Source organism: Cervus elaphus, chromosome 20 (genome assembly GCF_910594005.1).
Source record: "Cervus elaphus chromosome 20, mCerEla1.1, whole genome shotgun sequence".
NCBI classification, from domain to species: Eukaryota; Metazoa; Chordata; class Mammalia; order Artiodactyla; family Cervidae; genus Cervus; species Cervus elaphus.
Genome location: NC_057834.1, coordinates 72,969,563 through 72,988,852, shown reverse-complemented (window position 1 = coordinate 72,988,852; position 19,290 = coordinate 72,969,563). Strand labels below are relative to the sequence as shown.

Below are 19,290 nucleotides of genomic sequence, written 5' to 3'. Positions count from 1 at the left end.
CAACATTTATATGAAATTATAAAACCTCATTGCAAAAAAATTGAATCTAAAAATTTTAGAGATTCTGCATAGTATATCTCTGTCACTTGTTAGTAGTAATCTCTGCTCACTTGTTAGATATTACCAATGAGATAAATATGGTGGTATTGCACTTATCAATTATTCAGAAGTGTGTAAATTCACCTACTTAGAAAGTTGTCAAAATATTCTCAGAATAGCAGCAATTCTTAAATGAACTATAGATACATAGATCTTAGAACATGTACCATGATTAGCCAGGATAGCAGGCAGAAAGTAGAATTTCTTTGTTTTCTGACAGTAGCTCTCCAAGTCAATTTAAGCTGGCTCTAAGGTCCAGTTTGGAGAGAAGTTAAGGAAGATAAGAGAAAAAGAAGAAAAACTAAGAGAAGAACAGAAGCTGGCATAAATGTAACAATTAAAAGTAACTATAAATAGTGGAAAGCTATTCACTGAAAGCAGCAGTAAATGACAAGAGAACAGAAACAGAAGTGAGGGAGAAGAGAAGAACACTGAGGCAACTGATCTTTTCAGTTTAATAGCCTAAAAAGTACTCTAGTATTTGAGTATGTCTGGAGTAAGGGCAAAGGTAAATCCATTTTCTGAAGGCCATAAAACATCAGTGTAGTATGGCCTGCTACAGTAAGGACCACAACGGTGAGCTGCTTTGAGTCTTAAGAAAAAGTTGAATTATGTTTAATGTATTTGGTTTACTACATTTCTTCATGAAAGTTAGGTGTTGAACTCTAAGTTAAATGGAATCCTACTTATCTGAGATACCACATTTCTTAGTGTGACTGGATAACACACAGAAGTTTAAAAGAAACTTAAACTGCACATGACCTTATATATGTGAACTTGATAGTTATTTCATTAAATGATTGTGGTTATAAGAATGTGAATACAAAATTTGCTTGAAAAAATTGTCATTTCTGCCACTTATAAATCAAGTTTGCTTAGAATAAAGTGGTATAAAGACAGCAGAAGTGAAATATGCATTTTGTAATGCACACTGTGGTTATGACAGTTTTAGCTATAAGCACAGTATTTTTAGAAAGAATAGAAGCTATCAGTTTAAAAGTGACTGGTTTAGAAATATGTATCTTATGGATATTTGTAAGAAAAGGAGAATGTATTTGAACAGGGGACTATTGTACATATTGTATAACTTTTGAAATTAAAATGTCCTCCCTTAATTTTTTTGACTTGATCGCTTTTCAGTGTATGCAGTCTCAATTCTTGGGATCCCAAAGTTGGGTCACAGGACACAAATGAAGGACATGGAAAAACAGAAATGAAAAGTTTATTTATTAAGGATTGATTTATTAAACATTAATTATTTAAAGGCTTTTCTTTAAAAATTTTCTAGTAAAGATTTCTTGTGATGATGACATATACAGCAGAGTAGCTCATATGCATTTACTTCCTATTAGAAGTTCTGAAGGACGTTGTTTTTTATGTGTATATATGTTAGATTGACAAATGATTATGTACTTTTTTATACTTTTGCAAAAAAAAATTTATATGTAAGATTTCAGTCTTTAATAGAAATTTATATTATCATCAATACTCAGAAAAATTGTATGAGGAACATACAGTTTTCATGGAATTCCTTATATAGTTTAAACAAATGCTAATGACTATAGATAATTGTCCCAAAATGAAGGGTTTTAATGTTGTTTTAACGTTGTTTGAACTACATAGTTTTAACTACGTACTTTTAACGTAGTTAACAACCCTCACGAGTTGTTATAAAAAGGATTTCTGTACTGTACTAGAACAAAGTTTAACTTAGATGACTTCTAAGTCTATGATTTTCTAAGTAATTCATTTATTTAACAGATATGTAATCAGCACCTACTATGTACCAATTTTTCTGTAGGAATCAGAATTAACCAGATTACAAGCCAAAATTTCTGGACATGAAAGGGCAGAAGACATCAAATTTCTACCAGCCTCATTTACATCTCCAGTAGAAATTACGCCTGATATTCAAGATTCAAAATTAGCTAAGCATTCTCACACAGCTTTTTTCAAGTGTAGAAAACTACGTCGCTCTATTAGTGCCAGTGATCTTAGTTTCAGAACTCATAGTGATGAAGATCTTTCTGAAGAATTACTACAGGACTTAAAAAAAATGCAATTGGAACAACCTTCAACATTAGAAGAAAGCCAGAGAGATCTAACTTATACCCAGTCAGACTCATTTAAACCTCTCACGTATGACCTCAATGATGATAATTCTGAGAATAATGACTTCAGTACTCTGAGTGGAATGCTAAGATACATAAACAAAGAAGTGCGACTATTAAAAAAATCTTCTATGCAAACAGGTGCTGGTTCAACTCAGGTATGTAACTTACGTTAGAAGTTATAATAATTTGTCTCCAATGAGGATCATTTTCTTTTTTTAAGGAAAAAATACATACATTTAAATAAAATACTCATGTCATTAGGTGATGTGCACAATTATTGAAAGTATGAAAAAACTCCTTGTAAGTTCAGAACACTTTTACCTAGACAAGTAGAGTTGAAAATTTAGCTTTTAAAATTAATTTTTATTAAAATAGGCTAATATTTGATTAAGTAGAATCTCTATACTTGATTAAAGACTAACTCTACCTCATATTAGGAAAGTATTTTTAACTCCAGAGTACTGGAGAATGTTTTTTGGAGTGCTAAAATTAGTTGTGTTCCTGGACTTCCTCGAAACCATTCTAGTAAAGATTATTAAGGTAGCCTTTTGTTTTGGTCATAGGCTTCCATAGTGACTCAGAATATCATATTCACATGATTTTTCTACTTCCATTATTTCTTGAACATACCATACTGAAGAGGCAACTTTATCGCTGCTACACATACATTACAGACTACTTGACATTGTTTATAAGCAGTTAATCTATAGTTTGCACACAAAAATAAAGAATTCTTTCAGGTAATTTCACCTTTTTTGAAATGTCCCTTTTCCTCGTTTCAAGCATATCAAAGTAGGTTTGGTGGCCTACAATGTTTAAAAAGTGTTTTTTGAATGGATCCAAGACAGACTGTTGGAGCTTTTATTCATTTCTCCACATCCTTCCTTACATGATTAAAAAGAACTTAATTTGGAACTCCCTGTTGGCATAATGGGCTTCCCTGGTGGCTCAGATGGTAAAGAATTTGCCTGCGATGCGGGAGACCTGGGTTCAATCCCTGGGTTGGGAAGATCCCCTAAAGGAGGAAATGGCAGCCCACTCCAGTATTCTTGCCTGGAGAATCCCCACGGGCAGAGGAGCCTGTCAGGTTACAGTCTGTGGGGTCGCAAAAAGTCAGACATGACTGAGCGACTAAGCACAGCGGCTAGCCCAGTGGTTAGGATTCCAGGCTTTGACTGGATTCACCCCCTGGTCAAGGAACTGAGATCCCACATTGTTAGTTTCCTTTCTTGGATTTTCATAATGGTTAATTATTTTGTCAGTTCCATTCACAATAGAGCCTCTAGCAGAGTAATATTTTGCTTTTGCTTTCAGGTTTTGACAAAAGCTTCAGAAACTCACAAAAAGTTACACACACATACAATTTTGAACACAGGTTTCAAGAGTTCACACAAATGTCAAGTTAAAAACTCCTGCTTTAAAGCAGTGGAAGTGTTGTGAGTTAATTAGCTGATTCACAGTTTATCAGGAACTTGAAAGAAGTATTGTTTTTAACAAAAAAAAAGCAGTTTTCAAAATACAGTCTGTATACCATGCTGTAAGATGAAAAATAAGAATTGAGAAAAAAAGGATGAAGTGGGAGTACAAGTAAATACCTAGAGACATGATAAAATTTTCAAATTCCTAGCCCAGGTAAAGATCAAGATATGACAAGAATATTTGACCTGTAGTTTTAGAATCTCCTGAGACATTTCCCTCTATGTTTCTACTTCTCTATATTGTGCTGCTGCTTTGTACAAGCATTTCTGTCCTGTCTTTTTTCTTTCCCCCTCTGTTTTTCTCTCTTCTCTTTTTTTTCTCTCTTCTGTTTTTCATTGACTTTATCAATTTAATTTAATCTTTCACTCCCTCCTGACCACCCCCCAACCAGAATTGTTTGCATCCATGCAATCCATTACTGACTTTCTGATTCTTGTTTTTGCAATTGACTAAATATTCTCCACTCTTGTTTTAAATTATGCCCCTGATTATTACAGTGGTTTTTAATGTTAAATGATGATTTCAAATAATAATTTATTATTTTGCATTATTCCAGGGAGAAAATTTATAGTTAAAAGAAGATAATGATGTGATGAAAAGTGGAAGTTTTGGTACTGTGTAGTGTTTACTTATTACATGTAGTTCCTACTTCATATAAACTGCTATTTTATTGCTTTTAAATAAATTTTATATTTTAAGATTTTTAAAGAAAGTTCTTTCTTTTAAAGCTTACTTATACTTTTTGTGAAAATTAATTCAATTTATTCATTATTCTGGTTTGAACTTGCTACTTTCCTTTATCTTTTACTTAGAAATCATTATTAAAATGCATAAGTACATTGAATAACATATTTTCAATCAGACTGCCATATTATTTGCTTATTTTTCTAGTGATAATTTATTTTTAAAAGAAGTAATATGAATTTAGAGCTCATTCTGCCACAGGTTCATAATTGTACTAATAATAGCTAACTTTTGTTAAATGTTTACCACTTATCAGGCACTGTTTTAGGCTCTTCATATTTATTGACTCATTTAATCCACATAACAATCTTTAAAGTAGATATTACAGGCATACCTCAGAGATATTGCAGCTTTAGTTCCAGACCATTGCAAAAAAGCAGGAAACAAATTAAATCACAGTAAACAAACATAATTTGTTATGTTTACATAACTATGTATGTTAGTCTGTGTAGCATTATGTCTAAAAAAAAAATCAATGTACATGCCTTAATTTTAAAATGCTTTTATTACTAAAAAATGCTAACCATTACCTGAACCTTCAGCAAGTCATAATCTTTTTTTGGTGAAGGATCTTGCCTCTCTCTTGGTGGTTGCTGAAGGTTAGGGGTGACTGTGGCAATTTCTTGAAATAAAACAACAATGAAGATTGTCACATTGATTGACTCGCTCTTTAACAAACAATTCTCTGTAACATACAGTGCTGTTTGACAACATTACCAACAGTAGGACTTCTTTCAGAACTGGATTCAATTCTCTCAAATCCCGCTTTATCAGCTAAGTTTATGTGATATTCTAAGTCCTTTGTTGTCATTTCAACAAGCTTTACAGCATCTTCACCAGGAGTAGGTTCTATTCCAAGAAACTACTCTCTTTGCTCATCCATAAGAAGTAACAATTCTTTCATCTTGAGATTGTGGCAGTTCCATCAAAACTTCAGTTTGGTTCAGTTGCTCAATCATGTCTGACTCTTTGCGACCCCATGGACTACAGCATGTCAGGCTTCCAGGTCCTGGAGCTTGCTCAAACTCAAGTCCATTGAGTTGGTGATACCATCCAACCATCTCATCTTCTGTCGTCCCCTTCTCCTCCTGCCTTCAATCTTTCCCAGCATCGGGGTCTTTTCCAAGGAGTCAGTTCTTCGCATCAGGTGGCCAAAGTATTGGAGCTTCAGCTTCAGCATTAGTCCTTCCAATAAATATTCAAGACTGATTTCCTTCAGGATTGACTGGTTGGATCTCCTTGCAGTCCAAGGGACTCTCAAGAGTCTTCTCCAACACCACAGTTCAAAAGCATCAATTCTTCAGTACTCAGCTTTCTTTATAATCAAACTCTTACATCCATACATGGGGAAGGCAATGGCACCCCACTCCAGTACTCTTGCCTGGAGAATCCCAGGAACGGAGGAGCATGGTGGGCTGCCATCTATGGGGTCGCACAGAGTCGGACACTACTGAAGTGACTTAGCAGCAGCAGCACATCCATACATGACTACTGGAAAAATCATAGCTTTGACTAGACAGACCTTTGTTGGCAAAGTAATGTCTCTGCTTTTTAGTATGCTGTCTAGGTTGGTCATAGCTTTTCTTCCAAGGAGCAAGCATCTTCTAATTTCATGGCTTCAGTCACCATCTGCAGTGATTTTGGAGCCCAAGAAAATAAAGTCTGTCAATGTTTCCCCATCTATTTGCCATAAAGTGATGGGACCAGATGCCATGATATTCATTTTTTGAATGTTGAGTTTTAAGCCAGCTTTTTCACTCTCCTCTTTGACTTTCATCAAGAGGCTCTTTAGTTCTTTGCTTTCTGCCATAAGGGTGGTGTCATCTGCGTATCTGAGGTTACTGATATTTCTCCCAGCAATCTCAATTCCAACTTGTGCTTCATCCAGCCTGGCATTTCGCATGATGTACTGTGCATATAAGTTAAATAAGCTGGGTGACAATATACAGCCTTGACATACTTCAGGCTCCACTTCTAATTCTAGTTCTCCTGCTGCTTCCCCCACTAAAGTCTTAAACACCTCCAAGTCATCCAGGAGGGTTGGGATTAACTTCTAAATTCATGTGAATATTGATATTTTGACTCAGTAATGATATTTTGAATCAGTAATGTTCTTACTGTCATTTAGCATAGTGAATCCTTTCTGGAAGATTTTCAGTTTGCTTTGCTTAGATTCATCAGAGGAATCACTCAGCTATAGCCTTAGAAAAATTTATTTCTCAAGTAATAACTCTTTGAAACTAGAAATTGCTCCTTGATCTGTGGGCTACAGAATGAATGTTGTGTTAAACAGCCATAAAGACAACATTAATCTAGCTTTACATCTCCATCCAAGCTCTTAGTGGTCAAGACCTTTGTAAATGAGCAGTAGTATTTTGAAAGAAATCTTTTTTCTGAGCAGTAGGTCACAACAGTTGGATTCAGATATTCAGTAAACCATGTTGTAGACAGATGTGTTGCCATCCAGGATTTATTGTTGCATTTACAGAGCACAGGCAGAGTAGATTTAGCATAGTTTTTAAGGGCTATGGGATTTTCAGAATGGAAAATGAGCATTGGCTTCAAGTCACCATCTGCGTTAGCCCCTGACAGAAAGTGAGCCAGTCTTTGCAGCTTTGAAGCCAGGTATTGACTTCTATCTATGTATGAAAGACCTGCATGGTATCTTCTTTCAATCAAAGGCTATTTGGTCTACGTTGAAAGTCTGTTGTTTAGTGTAACCACTTTCATTAATTATCTTAACTAGATCTCCTTAACTAAATGACTTGCTGCAGCTTCTGTTCTACATCACCCTGTAATGTGATGTGGGGAGGTGGCATCTTCCCTTAACCTCATGAACCAGCCTCTGCTGGCTTCAAACTTTTTTTCTGCAACTTCCTCACCTCTCAGCCTCTACAGAATTGAAGAGCATTCAGGCCTTAATTAAGAGTTGGACATTAAAAAAAAAAAAAAAAAGAGTTGGACATAACTGAGTGACTCGGCACAGCACAGCACAGGGCCTTGATTAGGCTTTGGCGTAAGGGAATGCTGTGTCTGGTTTGATATTCTATTCAAATCACTAAAACTTTTTCATATCAACCATTAGTAACATAAAGTACTGAGGAAAAAATTTGATGTGAGACATGAAACCTGTATATTAAAAAGTTCAAAACATTGCTAAGACAAAGATTTAAAGAAATAGAGAATATATATCACATGCTTGGTGTTCATTATTTCTAAGATGTCAATTCTCTCCCAAACTGATTAATGTATAGATTCAGTGCAGACCCAAACAGAATTCCAATAGGTTTTTTTCTTTTTCTTTGAAGAAGTCAACAAGCTGATTCTAACAGTTAATTGGAAGCGTTAAGGACTTAAGAGTAGAAAAATAATCTGGAAAAAGAACAGAGTTGGAAGACTTACACTGTGTTACCTAATTTCAAGAATTATTATAAAATTACAATTCAGTAGATCCAAAAATGAGCTCATAAATGTATCAGTGGAACAGATTATGTACTTATATATTTATATGATTTAATATGTATTTACATATACAATATGTAAAGGTATATATTTAATTGATTTTCAGCAAGGCACCAAAATAATTCAATTTTGCAAGGAAAGTCCTTAACCAATTATGATGGAATTTTTGAAGAAACCAAAGGGGAAAAAATAATCTCAACCTCTACCTCATATTTTTAAAATTAAGTTAGGGTGGCTCATAGACCTAAATGTAAAAGCTAAAAGTAAAAAAATTCTAGAATGAATAGAATAACCTCATGACTCTGAAGTATGTAGAGATTTCTTAGGACCCAAAAAGCACTAGTTATAAAAATTAATAAATTAGTTGATCAAAATTAAAAACTTCTTTCAAATCTCTCACCATTAAGAAAATGAGAGCTTCGTTGGTGACTCAGTGCTAAAGTATCTACCTGCCAATGCAGGAGACATGGATTTGATCCTTAATCTAGGAAGATCCCACATGCTGCAAAGCAGCTAAGCCCATGCGCCACAACTATTGAGCCTGTGCTCTAGAGCCTGGGAGCCGCAGCTACTGAAGCCTGTGCCCGAAAGCCCGTGCTCGCAAGAGAAGCCACCACACTGAGAATCCGACTCAATGCAACAGAAAGTAACCCCCCTGTGACACAACTAGAGAAAAGCCTGTACAGCCTAAGCCCGCTTTAATGAAATAAATTATTTTTAAAAATGAAGATGCATACTACAGAGCAGGAGCTATAAATATATGAGACATAAAACTTGTACTCAAAAAAATTAAAAAAAAAAAATACATAAATTAAAAAAGTTTTTAATCCCAATTTAAAAATAAGTAAAAGACTTAGATACTTCAAAGAATAATATATGTGAGTGGTCATGTGAACATTTAAAAGTATTCAACATCTTCAGTCATTAAGAAAATGAAAATAAAACCCCAACAGGCTAAATGGGTAGAATTAGAATAACTAATATTAACAAATGAACAACAAAAAAGAATAGCTAATATTAAAATGACTGGTAATGCAAAGTGATGTGGAATATCTAGAATCACTTTGGAAAATCCTTTGGCAGTTCATTTTAATTTCTGCTTACATCTGTTATATGATCCAGCAATACCATTCTTGGGTATTTAGGGAAATGAAATGAAAACATTTGTCCACCAAAAGACTTGTACATTCATGTTCATAGTATCTTTTCTCATTTGTAGCCAAAAACTGGAAAAACTATAGTCCATGAATATAAGAATAAATAGACAGCCTGATACATTCATACATTTAAATACTATTAGAAGAATAAACTCCTGTTATACAGGATAACATATATAAGTCTCAAAAACATATTGAATGAAAAAAGCTATACATAAAACTAAATACTATATGACTTTTAAGAACGAACAAAACCAATATATAATAAAAATCAAAATAGTGCTTGTCTCTCAGGGGCAGGACATTGAATAGAAAAGGGATAGAGGAAATTTCCTAGGATAATAGAAATGTTCTGTCTTGATTAGGTTGTTACACAGCACAGGTATATATACATTTGATAAAATTCATTGACTTACATGCTTACAATATCTGGCTTAATTGTTCATGAGTTCTATATCAATAATAAAAATTTAGATATTTAGAATAAGGAGAAACGGGCTTTGAGATCGTATAGATCTGGATTTGATCCTGGTTTCTTCACTTTTAAAAGCAGATGACCTTGAGCTAGTTACTGACTCACTGAACTTTAGTCTCCTTAAATGTAAAATAGAGGCAATAGCTTTAGAAGCTTATGGCAAGGATAAATTTAGATAACACACATGAAATACTAGTATACTACCTGAATAGAGTAAGTACCCAATAGACAATAACTGCTATCATTGAGGCAGTATAATGTTGAGGTCAAGAGTGTGGGCTCTGGAACCAGATTACTTCTGAACCAGTGGCTTTGCCACCAGTTTACTGTGTCACATTGGACAAGTTATTTAATCTTTCTGTGCCTTTGTTTCCTCAGTAATAAAATAGGATAATGGCACATACCTTAAATGGTTATTATCAGTATTAAGTCAAATATGCTTAGAGCACTTAGAACAATACCTGGCAATAGTAAGTGATCAGTAAATCCCCTATTACCTACTCTTATTATTCATTTTCTCATTTAACCTAGGTATTATGATGGTCTATCACTTCAAATCACTCCCTTGCCATTATCCTGAAATTTTTAGTTTTTTAGTTACATGGAAAAGCTTTACTCAATTCATTAACTGTCCTTTTTTCCCCTTATATTTAAGTTGTTATATATTGTTTGGGAAAAGCATACAACCATGCTGTGGAGAAGACTGCTAATATTTCACCAAAATTGGTCCTTTTCCTTTTTCTGTAATTACAGAGTTTTAGCTGGGCTCAGTGGCCAGACACTATATTTCCCAGCCTCTTCAGTGACTTAAGTTCTCATCAGAAGGCTACAAGCGGAAATGTGTATAACTTCAGGCCTGGGCATTAAAATATTATATATGTGCTCCTCCAAGGTCTTTTCCTTTCTCTTAAGCTGGAATTGCCTGCAACCAACTTCAGTCATGTAGATGAGGAAACCACCGTAGGAGATGGCAGAAAAATGAAATAGAAAGAACCTGGGTGCTTACGTGACCTCAAGCATTCTCCTTGGATTATTACATAAGAGAGAAATAAAATTCTGTCTTTTTGAAACCACTGAGTATTGAGGATCTCTATGTAAAGTAGCTTAACCTTACCCTAATTTTATGCCATTGCCTAAAGATTCTTTGTATTAATCTTTATCTCCACATGGATCAAATCTTCACTACTCCTAAGTCTATCATGACACCCATACACAGATACATATTTTGCAGGTGACTTTACCTCTACTTCAAAGAAAGAATGGCAGCCATCAGACAATTTCTACAATTTCCTGCCCCTGCATTTACAGACTTAATCTGCACTCAGTTTACCTCTTGTTCACCTGAGTGAAGTTTAGGTTTCCCTCTAGGTAATCTGTTTACCTTTATTTTGAATCCCTCTCTGTATCCTCAGGGACTTATCCCCTTCATCAATAATTTCCTCTCATCCCTCTTGTCAACTGTTAATTTTTTTCCCCATCAACATTAAACATATCCAAGTCTCACCTAACCTAAAAAAGAAAAATCTTTTCCTCAGTCTCACATCCTCAGTCTAGCTTCCATTCCATCATGTACTTACATGGCCCATATTCTTGAAAGAGTTCATTAAATTAACTGTTTCTGTTTCATTTCCCCTCCCTTCTCATGTGCCTGCAAGAGATCCAGCTTTTTTGGTTATTTCCCAGATATATCCCAGAACCTCCCATGAATGCTTTATATCCTTTAAATTCATTCTAGTTGTCAGATATCACCTAAGCCAGAGAGGCAAAGCTAACAGGATAAGTATCCTTGTTGGCCATAGCAAACATTTGATTTATTTTAAAACTATTCAAAAGATGCATGCATAATAGATGAGACCATATTATTTTGTTTCCAGTTGATGTCCAATTAATTTCACTTTGCTTGGATTCCATTGTTACCATGTAACCTTATAAGTATACATTTGCTTCACACAAGCTTTTTATTAGTAAGATGAGACTGTGATAGTGTGTCAGTATGACTGTCTAGTAAATTTCATTTACAAATTATTTGGGTTAAATATCAGTCTTCTATGAATGATTGCCATGTATCAGTTTTTCTAAATAAATAGATTTTGTTATCTACAAAGCTGAGTATCAAGCTATAAGCCACAGTAGGTTTATGAGGGAATACCATAACATGGCTCTCTTTTGAGGGGTCAGTTTACTGTCTGAAGGTAAAGCCTTACAGCTTGCTATACATATTTAAAAAAAATATGTATTAGAGTGAACACAGTGTAGACTTAGGACAAATAAAACAACTTTTTGTTGACAGGGAAGAGGGGTATTGTTCTTAAATCTAGCCTTTCTCAAGGGGAGATTTTTAAGAGCAAGGGGGCACCAAATATTGTACTTAATGGATTGGCAAAACAACTATAGGATAAAAGCGAAGTATAATTTAAAGGTGAGGGAGTACTGGAAAATCTTAGAATTAGGGCAATAAAAGTGTGCTATGCTTAGTCGCTCAGTCATGTCTGACTCTTTGTGACCCCATGGACTGTAGCCTGCCAGGCTCCTCTGTCCATGGGAATTCTCCAGGCAGGAACACTGGAGTGGGTTGCCATGCCCTCCTCCAGGGGATCTTCCCAACCCAGGGATTGAACCCAGGTCTCCCACATTGCATGCGGATTCTTTACCGTCTGAGCCACCAGAGAAGCAAGCCCAAGTAAACTGGAGTGGGTAGCCTATGTAAATTAGGTCAAGCTATTAGAGCTGACCTGCTCTACTACATTATTTCAAACACTCCTATCATAAGTGGCTCCAGTTATTTAACCAAGTAATGAAAGTTGGTGATGGACAGGGAGGTGTGGCGTGCTGCGGTTCATGGGGTCGCAAAGAGTCAGACACAACTGAGTGACTGAACTGAACTGACTGAATGAAAATCAACATAGACACAAGCTCACATCTAAAAGAAACTAGGGCCTGCTTGAAAGAAAACAAACATTAGCTATAAGGAAGATACTTAATCAAAATGAAAAAGTATAGATACAGTAATGAAAATATTTAAAAGCTTCATTTTATTATGCTGTGTCATATAAAATATGCCATTGCCTCTACCAAAGCTTGAAATTTACTTAGCAGATTAATAAAACTGGTAAACAAAATGTGATGTTTACTGAAATGTGTAATTCAATAAATGTCTGCTTTTGTTTTTGTACCTACTGATATGTTGTAGGGCTGTGGAGAATTCGGAAGATCAGAGAAATTGGTTATGAGGCATTCTGGGAGCCTAAGATTCTGGGGACCTATTTTTGTTACTCATGATAAACTTTAAGGAAATTTTTGAAATGTTTAAGAGAACAGTTTGTACTGAGAAATTTCACTGAGGATTGCTGGGCTAAGACTCAACTGTGAAATACACCAATGGGTGATTATTGAATCCCTTGTTCAGGTATAGTTGTACAGAAATAAATGTAGCTTTAGAAGTTGTACTGAATGAAACCTGAGAGGAAGCATGAGGGCACACAATTAAGTGAGGATTAAAGAAAACAAACAAGTGATTTAACTGTAGAAGATACCACAGGCCATACCAACTACTTGTGGACTGCTGATCAGGAAATTGGCACAAAGCCATGGTGCTATAGTGAAGGATGATTCAGCTCTCCAGTCAGCTAATGGACATTCTATTGTACTAAAAACAGAGCAGTTGACTAAAAAGTAGGCTATCAGGATAATTCTGTAAACAATGTAGGGAACTGCTACTTTTATTCTGTTTGACAGTTAATGGATTTGAAAAATGATGAAAGAATTGAGCATATCATCTTGGAGTTAGTAAAATCTAGGCCTACTAGGCATGGTCAGAAATGTACCCTCAGGGAATTCCCTGGTGGTCCAGTGGTTAGGATGCAGGCTTTTCACTGCCATGGGCCAGGGTTTGATTCCTATCAGGGAACTAAGATCCCACAAACCATGTGTCATGGCCTCAAATCAAAAACATCACTCATTATCAGAGAAATGCAAATCAAAACCACAATGAGGGACCATTACACACCAGTCAGGATGGCTGCCATCCAAAAGTCTACAAGCAATAAATGCTGGAGAGGGTGTGGAGAAAAGGGAACCCTCTTACACTATTGGTGGGAATGCAAACTAGTACAGCCACTATGGAGAACAGTGTGGAGATTTTTTAAAAAACTGGAAATAGAACTGCCATATGACCCAGCAATCCCACTTCTGGGCATACACACCAAAGAAACCAGATCTGAAAGAGACACGTGCACCCCAATGTTCATCGCAGCACTGTTTATAATAGCCAGGACATGGAAGCAACCTAGATGCCCATCAGCAGATGAATGGATAAGGAAGCTGTGGTACATATACACCATGGAATATTACTCAGCCGTTAAAAAGAATTCATTTGAATCAGTTCTAATGAGATGGATGAAACTGGAGCCCATTATACAGAGTGAAGTAAGCCAGAAAGATAAAGAACATTACAGCATACTAACACATATATATGGAATTTAGAAAGGTGATAACGATAACCCTATATGCAAAACAGAAAAAGAGACACAGATGTACAGAACAGACTTTTGAACTCTGTGGGAGAAGGTGAGGGTGGGATGTTTTGAAAGAACAGCATGTATATTATTTATGGTGAAACAGATCACCAGCCCAGATTGGATGCATGAGAGAAGTGCTCGGGCCTGGTGCACTGGGAAGACCCAGAGGGATCGGGTGGAGAGGGAGGTGGGAGGGGGGATCGGGATGGGGAATACGTATAACTCTATGGCTGATTCATATCAATGTATGACAAAACCCACTGAAATGTTGTGAAGTAATTAGCCTCCAACTAAAAAAAAACAAAAAAAAAAATTTTTTTTTAATGCACCTTCAAATTTATGAAAAAAATTTCAAAAATTAGGAGAAAAATGTGGCATCATCTTATGAATCCACAAAATGGTATAACCCAAGAGGCATGGAAAGCTCTAAAAATTATGAAGACATAATAACAGTATTGTGAGACTGAATGCCAACATTTTAAAATACTTTTATTTGCTTGGAGTCAGATACAGGGTTGTTAGATACAGGATATAAACTAACATTATTACTAGAGACCCCAAATGCCTTCACTAGCTCCTCAGTTGAAGTAGAGGCTCCATGAAAGCTAGGTGATAAATGGAGCCCTGACCCAAGCACTCTCAGTGGGTCCAGGGATCTACAAATCCACCTTTTGGTAATTTCTCTGGCCCGTGTACACACAATTGGGATGCATATGCTTAGTAGTTGACCAAAAACCACCAAGGTATGAAAGTTCAGTTAGAAACCTTTGTACCTCTTTTCTAGCCAACAGTAAATCAGAAGTGATACTGCAACCTAGGTGGAATTACTGAGATTAGTGTCAACATGAACAATTTAAAGGATGCATTTTATTTTTATTCACTTCACTTGAGTGATCCAGGTGAAGTGTAGAAGATGGTTTTTGACTAAAGTTAAACAAATGGCTGCTATGCCAGATGTGGTATCTTTATTTAGAGATCAACATAGCCTGGCACTTCATATTCAAGCTATTGATCTTCAAAACCATTCTGTCAATTCTCATAAGAAAAAGATCAAAAACAAGTTGTTTTTAAATAGGAGGGTCATCAATAAATTGTTCCAATGTATTCTTAGGTCAGTCTCCCAAGGCAATAGAAGTAAAAGCAAATATAAATGGGACCTAATCAAGCTTATATGCTTTTGCACAGCAAAGGGAACCATAAACAAAAGGAAAAGACAAACTACAGACTGGCAGAAAATATTTGCAAATGAAGCAACTGACAAGGGCTTAACTTCTAAAATGTACATATGGCTCATATAACCCAATAACAAAAAAACAAGCAACCCAATAAAAAAAACTGGGTAGAAGACCTAAATAGACATTACTCCAAAGAAGACATACAGATGCCCAAGAGGTACATGAAAAGATGCTCAACATTGCTAATTATTAGAGATATGCAAATCAAAACTACAATGGGGTAGTCAGAATGACCATTACTAAAAAGTCTACAAATAACAAATGCTGGAGAGGATGTGGAGAAAAGAGAACCTTCGTACATTGTTGGTGGGAATGTAAACTGGTGCAGCTGTCTTGAGTCTACATTAATGCGCCCTGAAATTTGTCAAAATAATCTGCAGGGACCTCGATTGTCTTGATAGTCCATAAAACCATTTCACCGGTGCATGATTCTGTATATTTAGTATATAATGACATACTAGTCAGACTTGGCAAGCAGGAAATGACAAATACTCTTGAAACTCTAGTGGGATACATACTTGCCAGAGAGTGAAAGATAAATCTGTAAAGATTCAGACACCTGCCACATCATTGACATCTTTGAGATTCTGGTGGTCTAGGAATTGATGAAACAACCCTTCTAAGTAAAGAGCAAGTTATTACACCAGGTACTCCATACTAGGGGACACAACGCTTGATGGATCTATTTAAATTTTGGAAACAGTATATACTGCTCCAAACCATTTATTTTGAAATTTAGAAGGTTGTCAGATTTGAGTGAGGATGATTCTATGATAGGTCCAGGCTGCAATGCAAGTTGCCCTGCTCCTCAGATCATGTAATTTGGCAGATCCCTTGGTAGTAGAGGATCCATGGTAGATAAAAACATTAAGAGGAATCTCTCACAAGCTATAGCACAAATCCCTAGGGTTCTGGAGCAAGGTCATACTTTTTGCAGCAGAGAATTATATGCTTTTTGAGAAGCATCTCCTGTCATGCTATTGAGCACGTGTGCATGAGACATCAGGTAACTGCTACAAGAGCTTCCATTATGAGCTAATTTAGTAGCAATCTATTAAACAATGAAAATGATAGTACAGAAACCAAACTTGGGGAGTTTGGAAGGCACAAATAGGGTACATGAAAAAGGGAGCTAGACCCCCATATCACCATCTCTATTACAGTAAGATGTCTCCTTTAGCTCCCACCATGTAGGGGCGGGGGTGGTCTATAAGATGGCTGATGGAGGAAGGAAAAGCTTAGACTTGGATTAAAGAGGAATTGACTCCATATGTTGCATGAGCCAAAATATGGAACGATGCTAAACTATAGCAGTGTTGGGGGGAGGTCTTCTAAGTGAGTAGAACTATGAGATTGACCATAACACTTTTAAGTTAGAAATAAATAATAAAAAAGATACATAGAAAAAATCCTGTATGTAAGAAACATTTCTGATTAACTCATAAGTCAAAAAAGGAATAATGGAAAAATTGTAAATGTTTTGAACTGAAGTATAGCATAGTACTGTGTTTCAAAGCTTGTGTGAGTACAGCTAAAACAATATTTAGAGAAGTCTATTATAACCACCAATAGATCCACTTTTTTAAAAAGACAGACTAAAAGTGAATTAGTTAAACATCTATCTAGAAGTTTTAAAATGAAGATCAGCAACATCAGTCATTATCAGAGAAATGCAAATCAAAACCACAATGAGGTACCATTACACACCAGTCAGGATGGCTGCCATCCAAAAGTCTACAAGCAATAAATGCTGGAGAGGGTGTGGAGAAAAGGGAACCCTCTTACACTATTGGTGGGAATGCAAACTAGTACAGCCATTATGGAGAACAGTGTGGAGATTTCTTTAAAAACTGGAAATAGAACTGCCATATGACCCAGCAATCCCACTTCTGGGCATACACACCAAAGAAACCAGATCTGAAAGAGACACGTGCACCCCAATGTTCATCGCAGCACTGTTTATAATAGCCAGGACATGGAAGCAACCTAGATGCCCATCAGCAGATGAATGGATAAGGAAGCTGTGGTACATATACACCATGGAATATTACTCAGCCGTTAAAAAGAATTCATTTGAATCAGTTCTAATGAGATGGATGAAACTGGAGCCCAATATACAGAGTGAAGTAAGCCAGAAAGATAAAGACCAATACAGTATACTAACACATATATATGGAATTTAGAAAGATGGTAACGATAACCCTATATGCAAAACAGAAAAAGAGACACAGATGTACAGAACAGACTTTTGAACTCTGTGGGAGAAGGCGAGGGTGGGATGTTTGGAGAGAACAGCATCGAAACATGTACATTATCTAGGGTGAAACAGATCACCAGCCCAGGTTAGATGCATGAGACAAGTGCTCAGGCCTGGTGCTCTGGGAAGACCCAGAGGGATCGGGTGGAGAGGGAGGTGGGAGGGGGGATCGGGATGGGGAATACGTATAACTCTATGGCTGATTCATGTCAATGTATGACAAAAACCACTACAATATTGTAAAGTAATTAGCCTCCAACTAATAAAGGGGAAAAAATAAATAAAATGAAGAGCAAAATTAATATAAAAAAGATGATAATGGTATGAAAAATGAATGAAATAAAAAGCAAGAATAAGAGAGAATATAAAAAGCCAAAAGTTGTTTTTTCAAAAGGCTGGTATAATTGAAATATCTGGTGAGCTGATCAAGTGAAAAAGAAGCCAGTAATTAGCAATAATTGTAATGAAAGAGGGAATGTACCTAACATGCTGCAGACATTAAAATTTTAATAGGAGGATATTAAAACGTTAAGAATAATTTTAAATTTACTTTAAGTATAGCCTGAGATTCTTAGAAAAATAACATAAATTTATCAAAACTTCCATAAGATACCAACACTTCACAAAGAAAGTACAAGAAAGGGATATTATAAGTTAGCCTTATTCATAAACATAGATGCTTAATCCTAAAAACTAAGCAAACTGCATTTCTGCCTTTGGTCAAAATGCAATAACAAGGACTATATGTATCCTCATGCCTGAAATAATCAAAAGACTAGAAAAATACATGAAGCAACAGTTTTGGGTTTTGTTTCTTTTTACTTTTATTTGCTCTTATTTTATGCTGAATTTATTTCTAGTTCATAAACTTTTGACTCTTCAATTTATCAGGGATATCTTTTTCTTCTATGCAGCCTACTCTTCTGGTTTAGGAGCAATTTATTCTTTTTCTGGAAGAACAAATTGTGGAAAATTTGTGGCAGAGATGCTCATGCATGGGTTAATCCAATGCTAACATTGTGGTGCATCTTGGGGGATTTTTTTTCACCAGATGTATTCAATGACCAGAAAACCTACATCTAAACCTGTAAGTTAAACATTTCTCTTTGCATTTTTAAGCATGTGTAGCACTCTTTTTGGGCCACTGACTCTGTGTCTAGCTCTATCCATTATTTGGCCAACTGGCTTTTCCAGTAGTCAGGTATGGATGTGAGAGTTGAACCATAAAGAAGGCTGAGCACCAAAGTACTGATGCTTTTGAACTGTGGTGCTAGAGAAGACTCTTGAGAGTCCCCTGGACATCAAGGAGATCAAGTCAGTCAATCCTAAAGGAAATTAACCCAGAATATTCACTGGAAGGACTAATGCTAAAGTTGAACCTGCAGTACTTTGGCCACCTTATGTGAAAAGCCAACTCATTGGAAAAGCCCCTAATGCTGGGAAAGATTGAAGGCGGGAAGAGAAAGGGATGACAGAGGATGAGATGATTGCATGGCATCACCGAGTCAATAGACATGAGTTGAAGCAAATTCCAGGAGATGAAGGACAGAAAATCCCGGCATGCTGCAATCCATGGGGTCACAAAGAGTCGGACTTGACTTGGCGACTGAACTGAACTGAACCATTGTAACAGATGGCATACATTGCTTCTGTAGAGTGCCATCTTTCAGATACTTGGAGGCTTTTTGGACATGCAGACTATTGATGACCTGAGTAATTTGGTCAATGTTCTTAAAGTTTGGTCACAAAGA

The 19,290-nt window shown here is 36.0% G+C and overlaps 1 protein-coding gene across 17 annotated transcripts in view; it reads left to right on the top strand.

Moving 5' to 3' along the window:
* Window positions 1-19,290, top strand: part of CCDC18 (coiled-coil domain containing 18) — a 154,073-nt gene that overhangs the window by 90,251 nt on the left and 44,532 nt on the right. For 14 of the 17 annotated variants that reach the window (XM_043878137.1, XM_043878128.1, XM_043878133.1 and 11 more), the window contains 2 exons: window positions 1,901-2,368; window positions 10,284-12,097. In XM_043878137.1, coding sequence (XP_043734072.1) covers window positions 1,901-2,368; window positions 10,284-10,397 — 582 coding nt within the window. In that variant the 3' untranslated portion in view covers window positions 10,398-12,097. Of the gene's footprint in view, window positions 1-1,900; window positions 2,369-4,248; window positions 4,524-10,283; window positions 12,098-19,290 lie in introns of those variants that run through there. The other 3 variants (XM_043878130.1, XM_043878131.1, XM_043878129.1) reach the window with 3 other exon arrangements.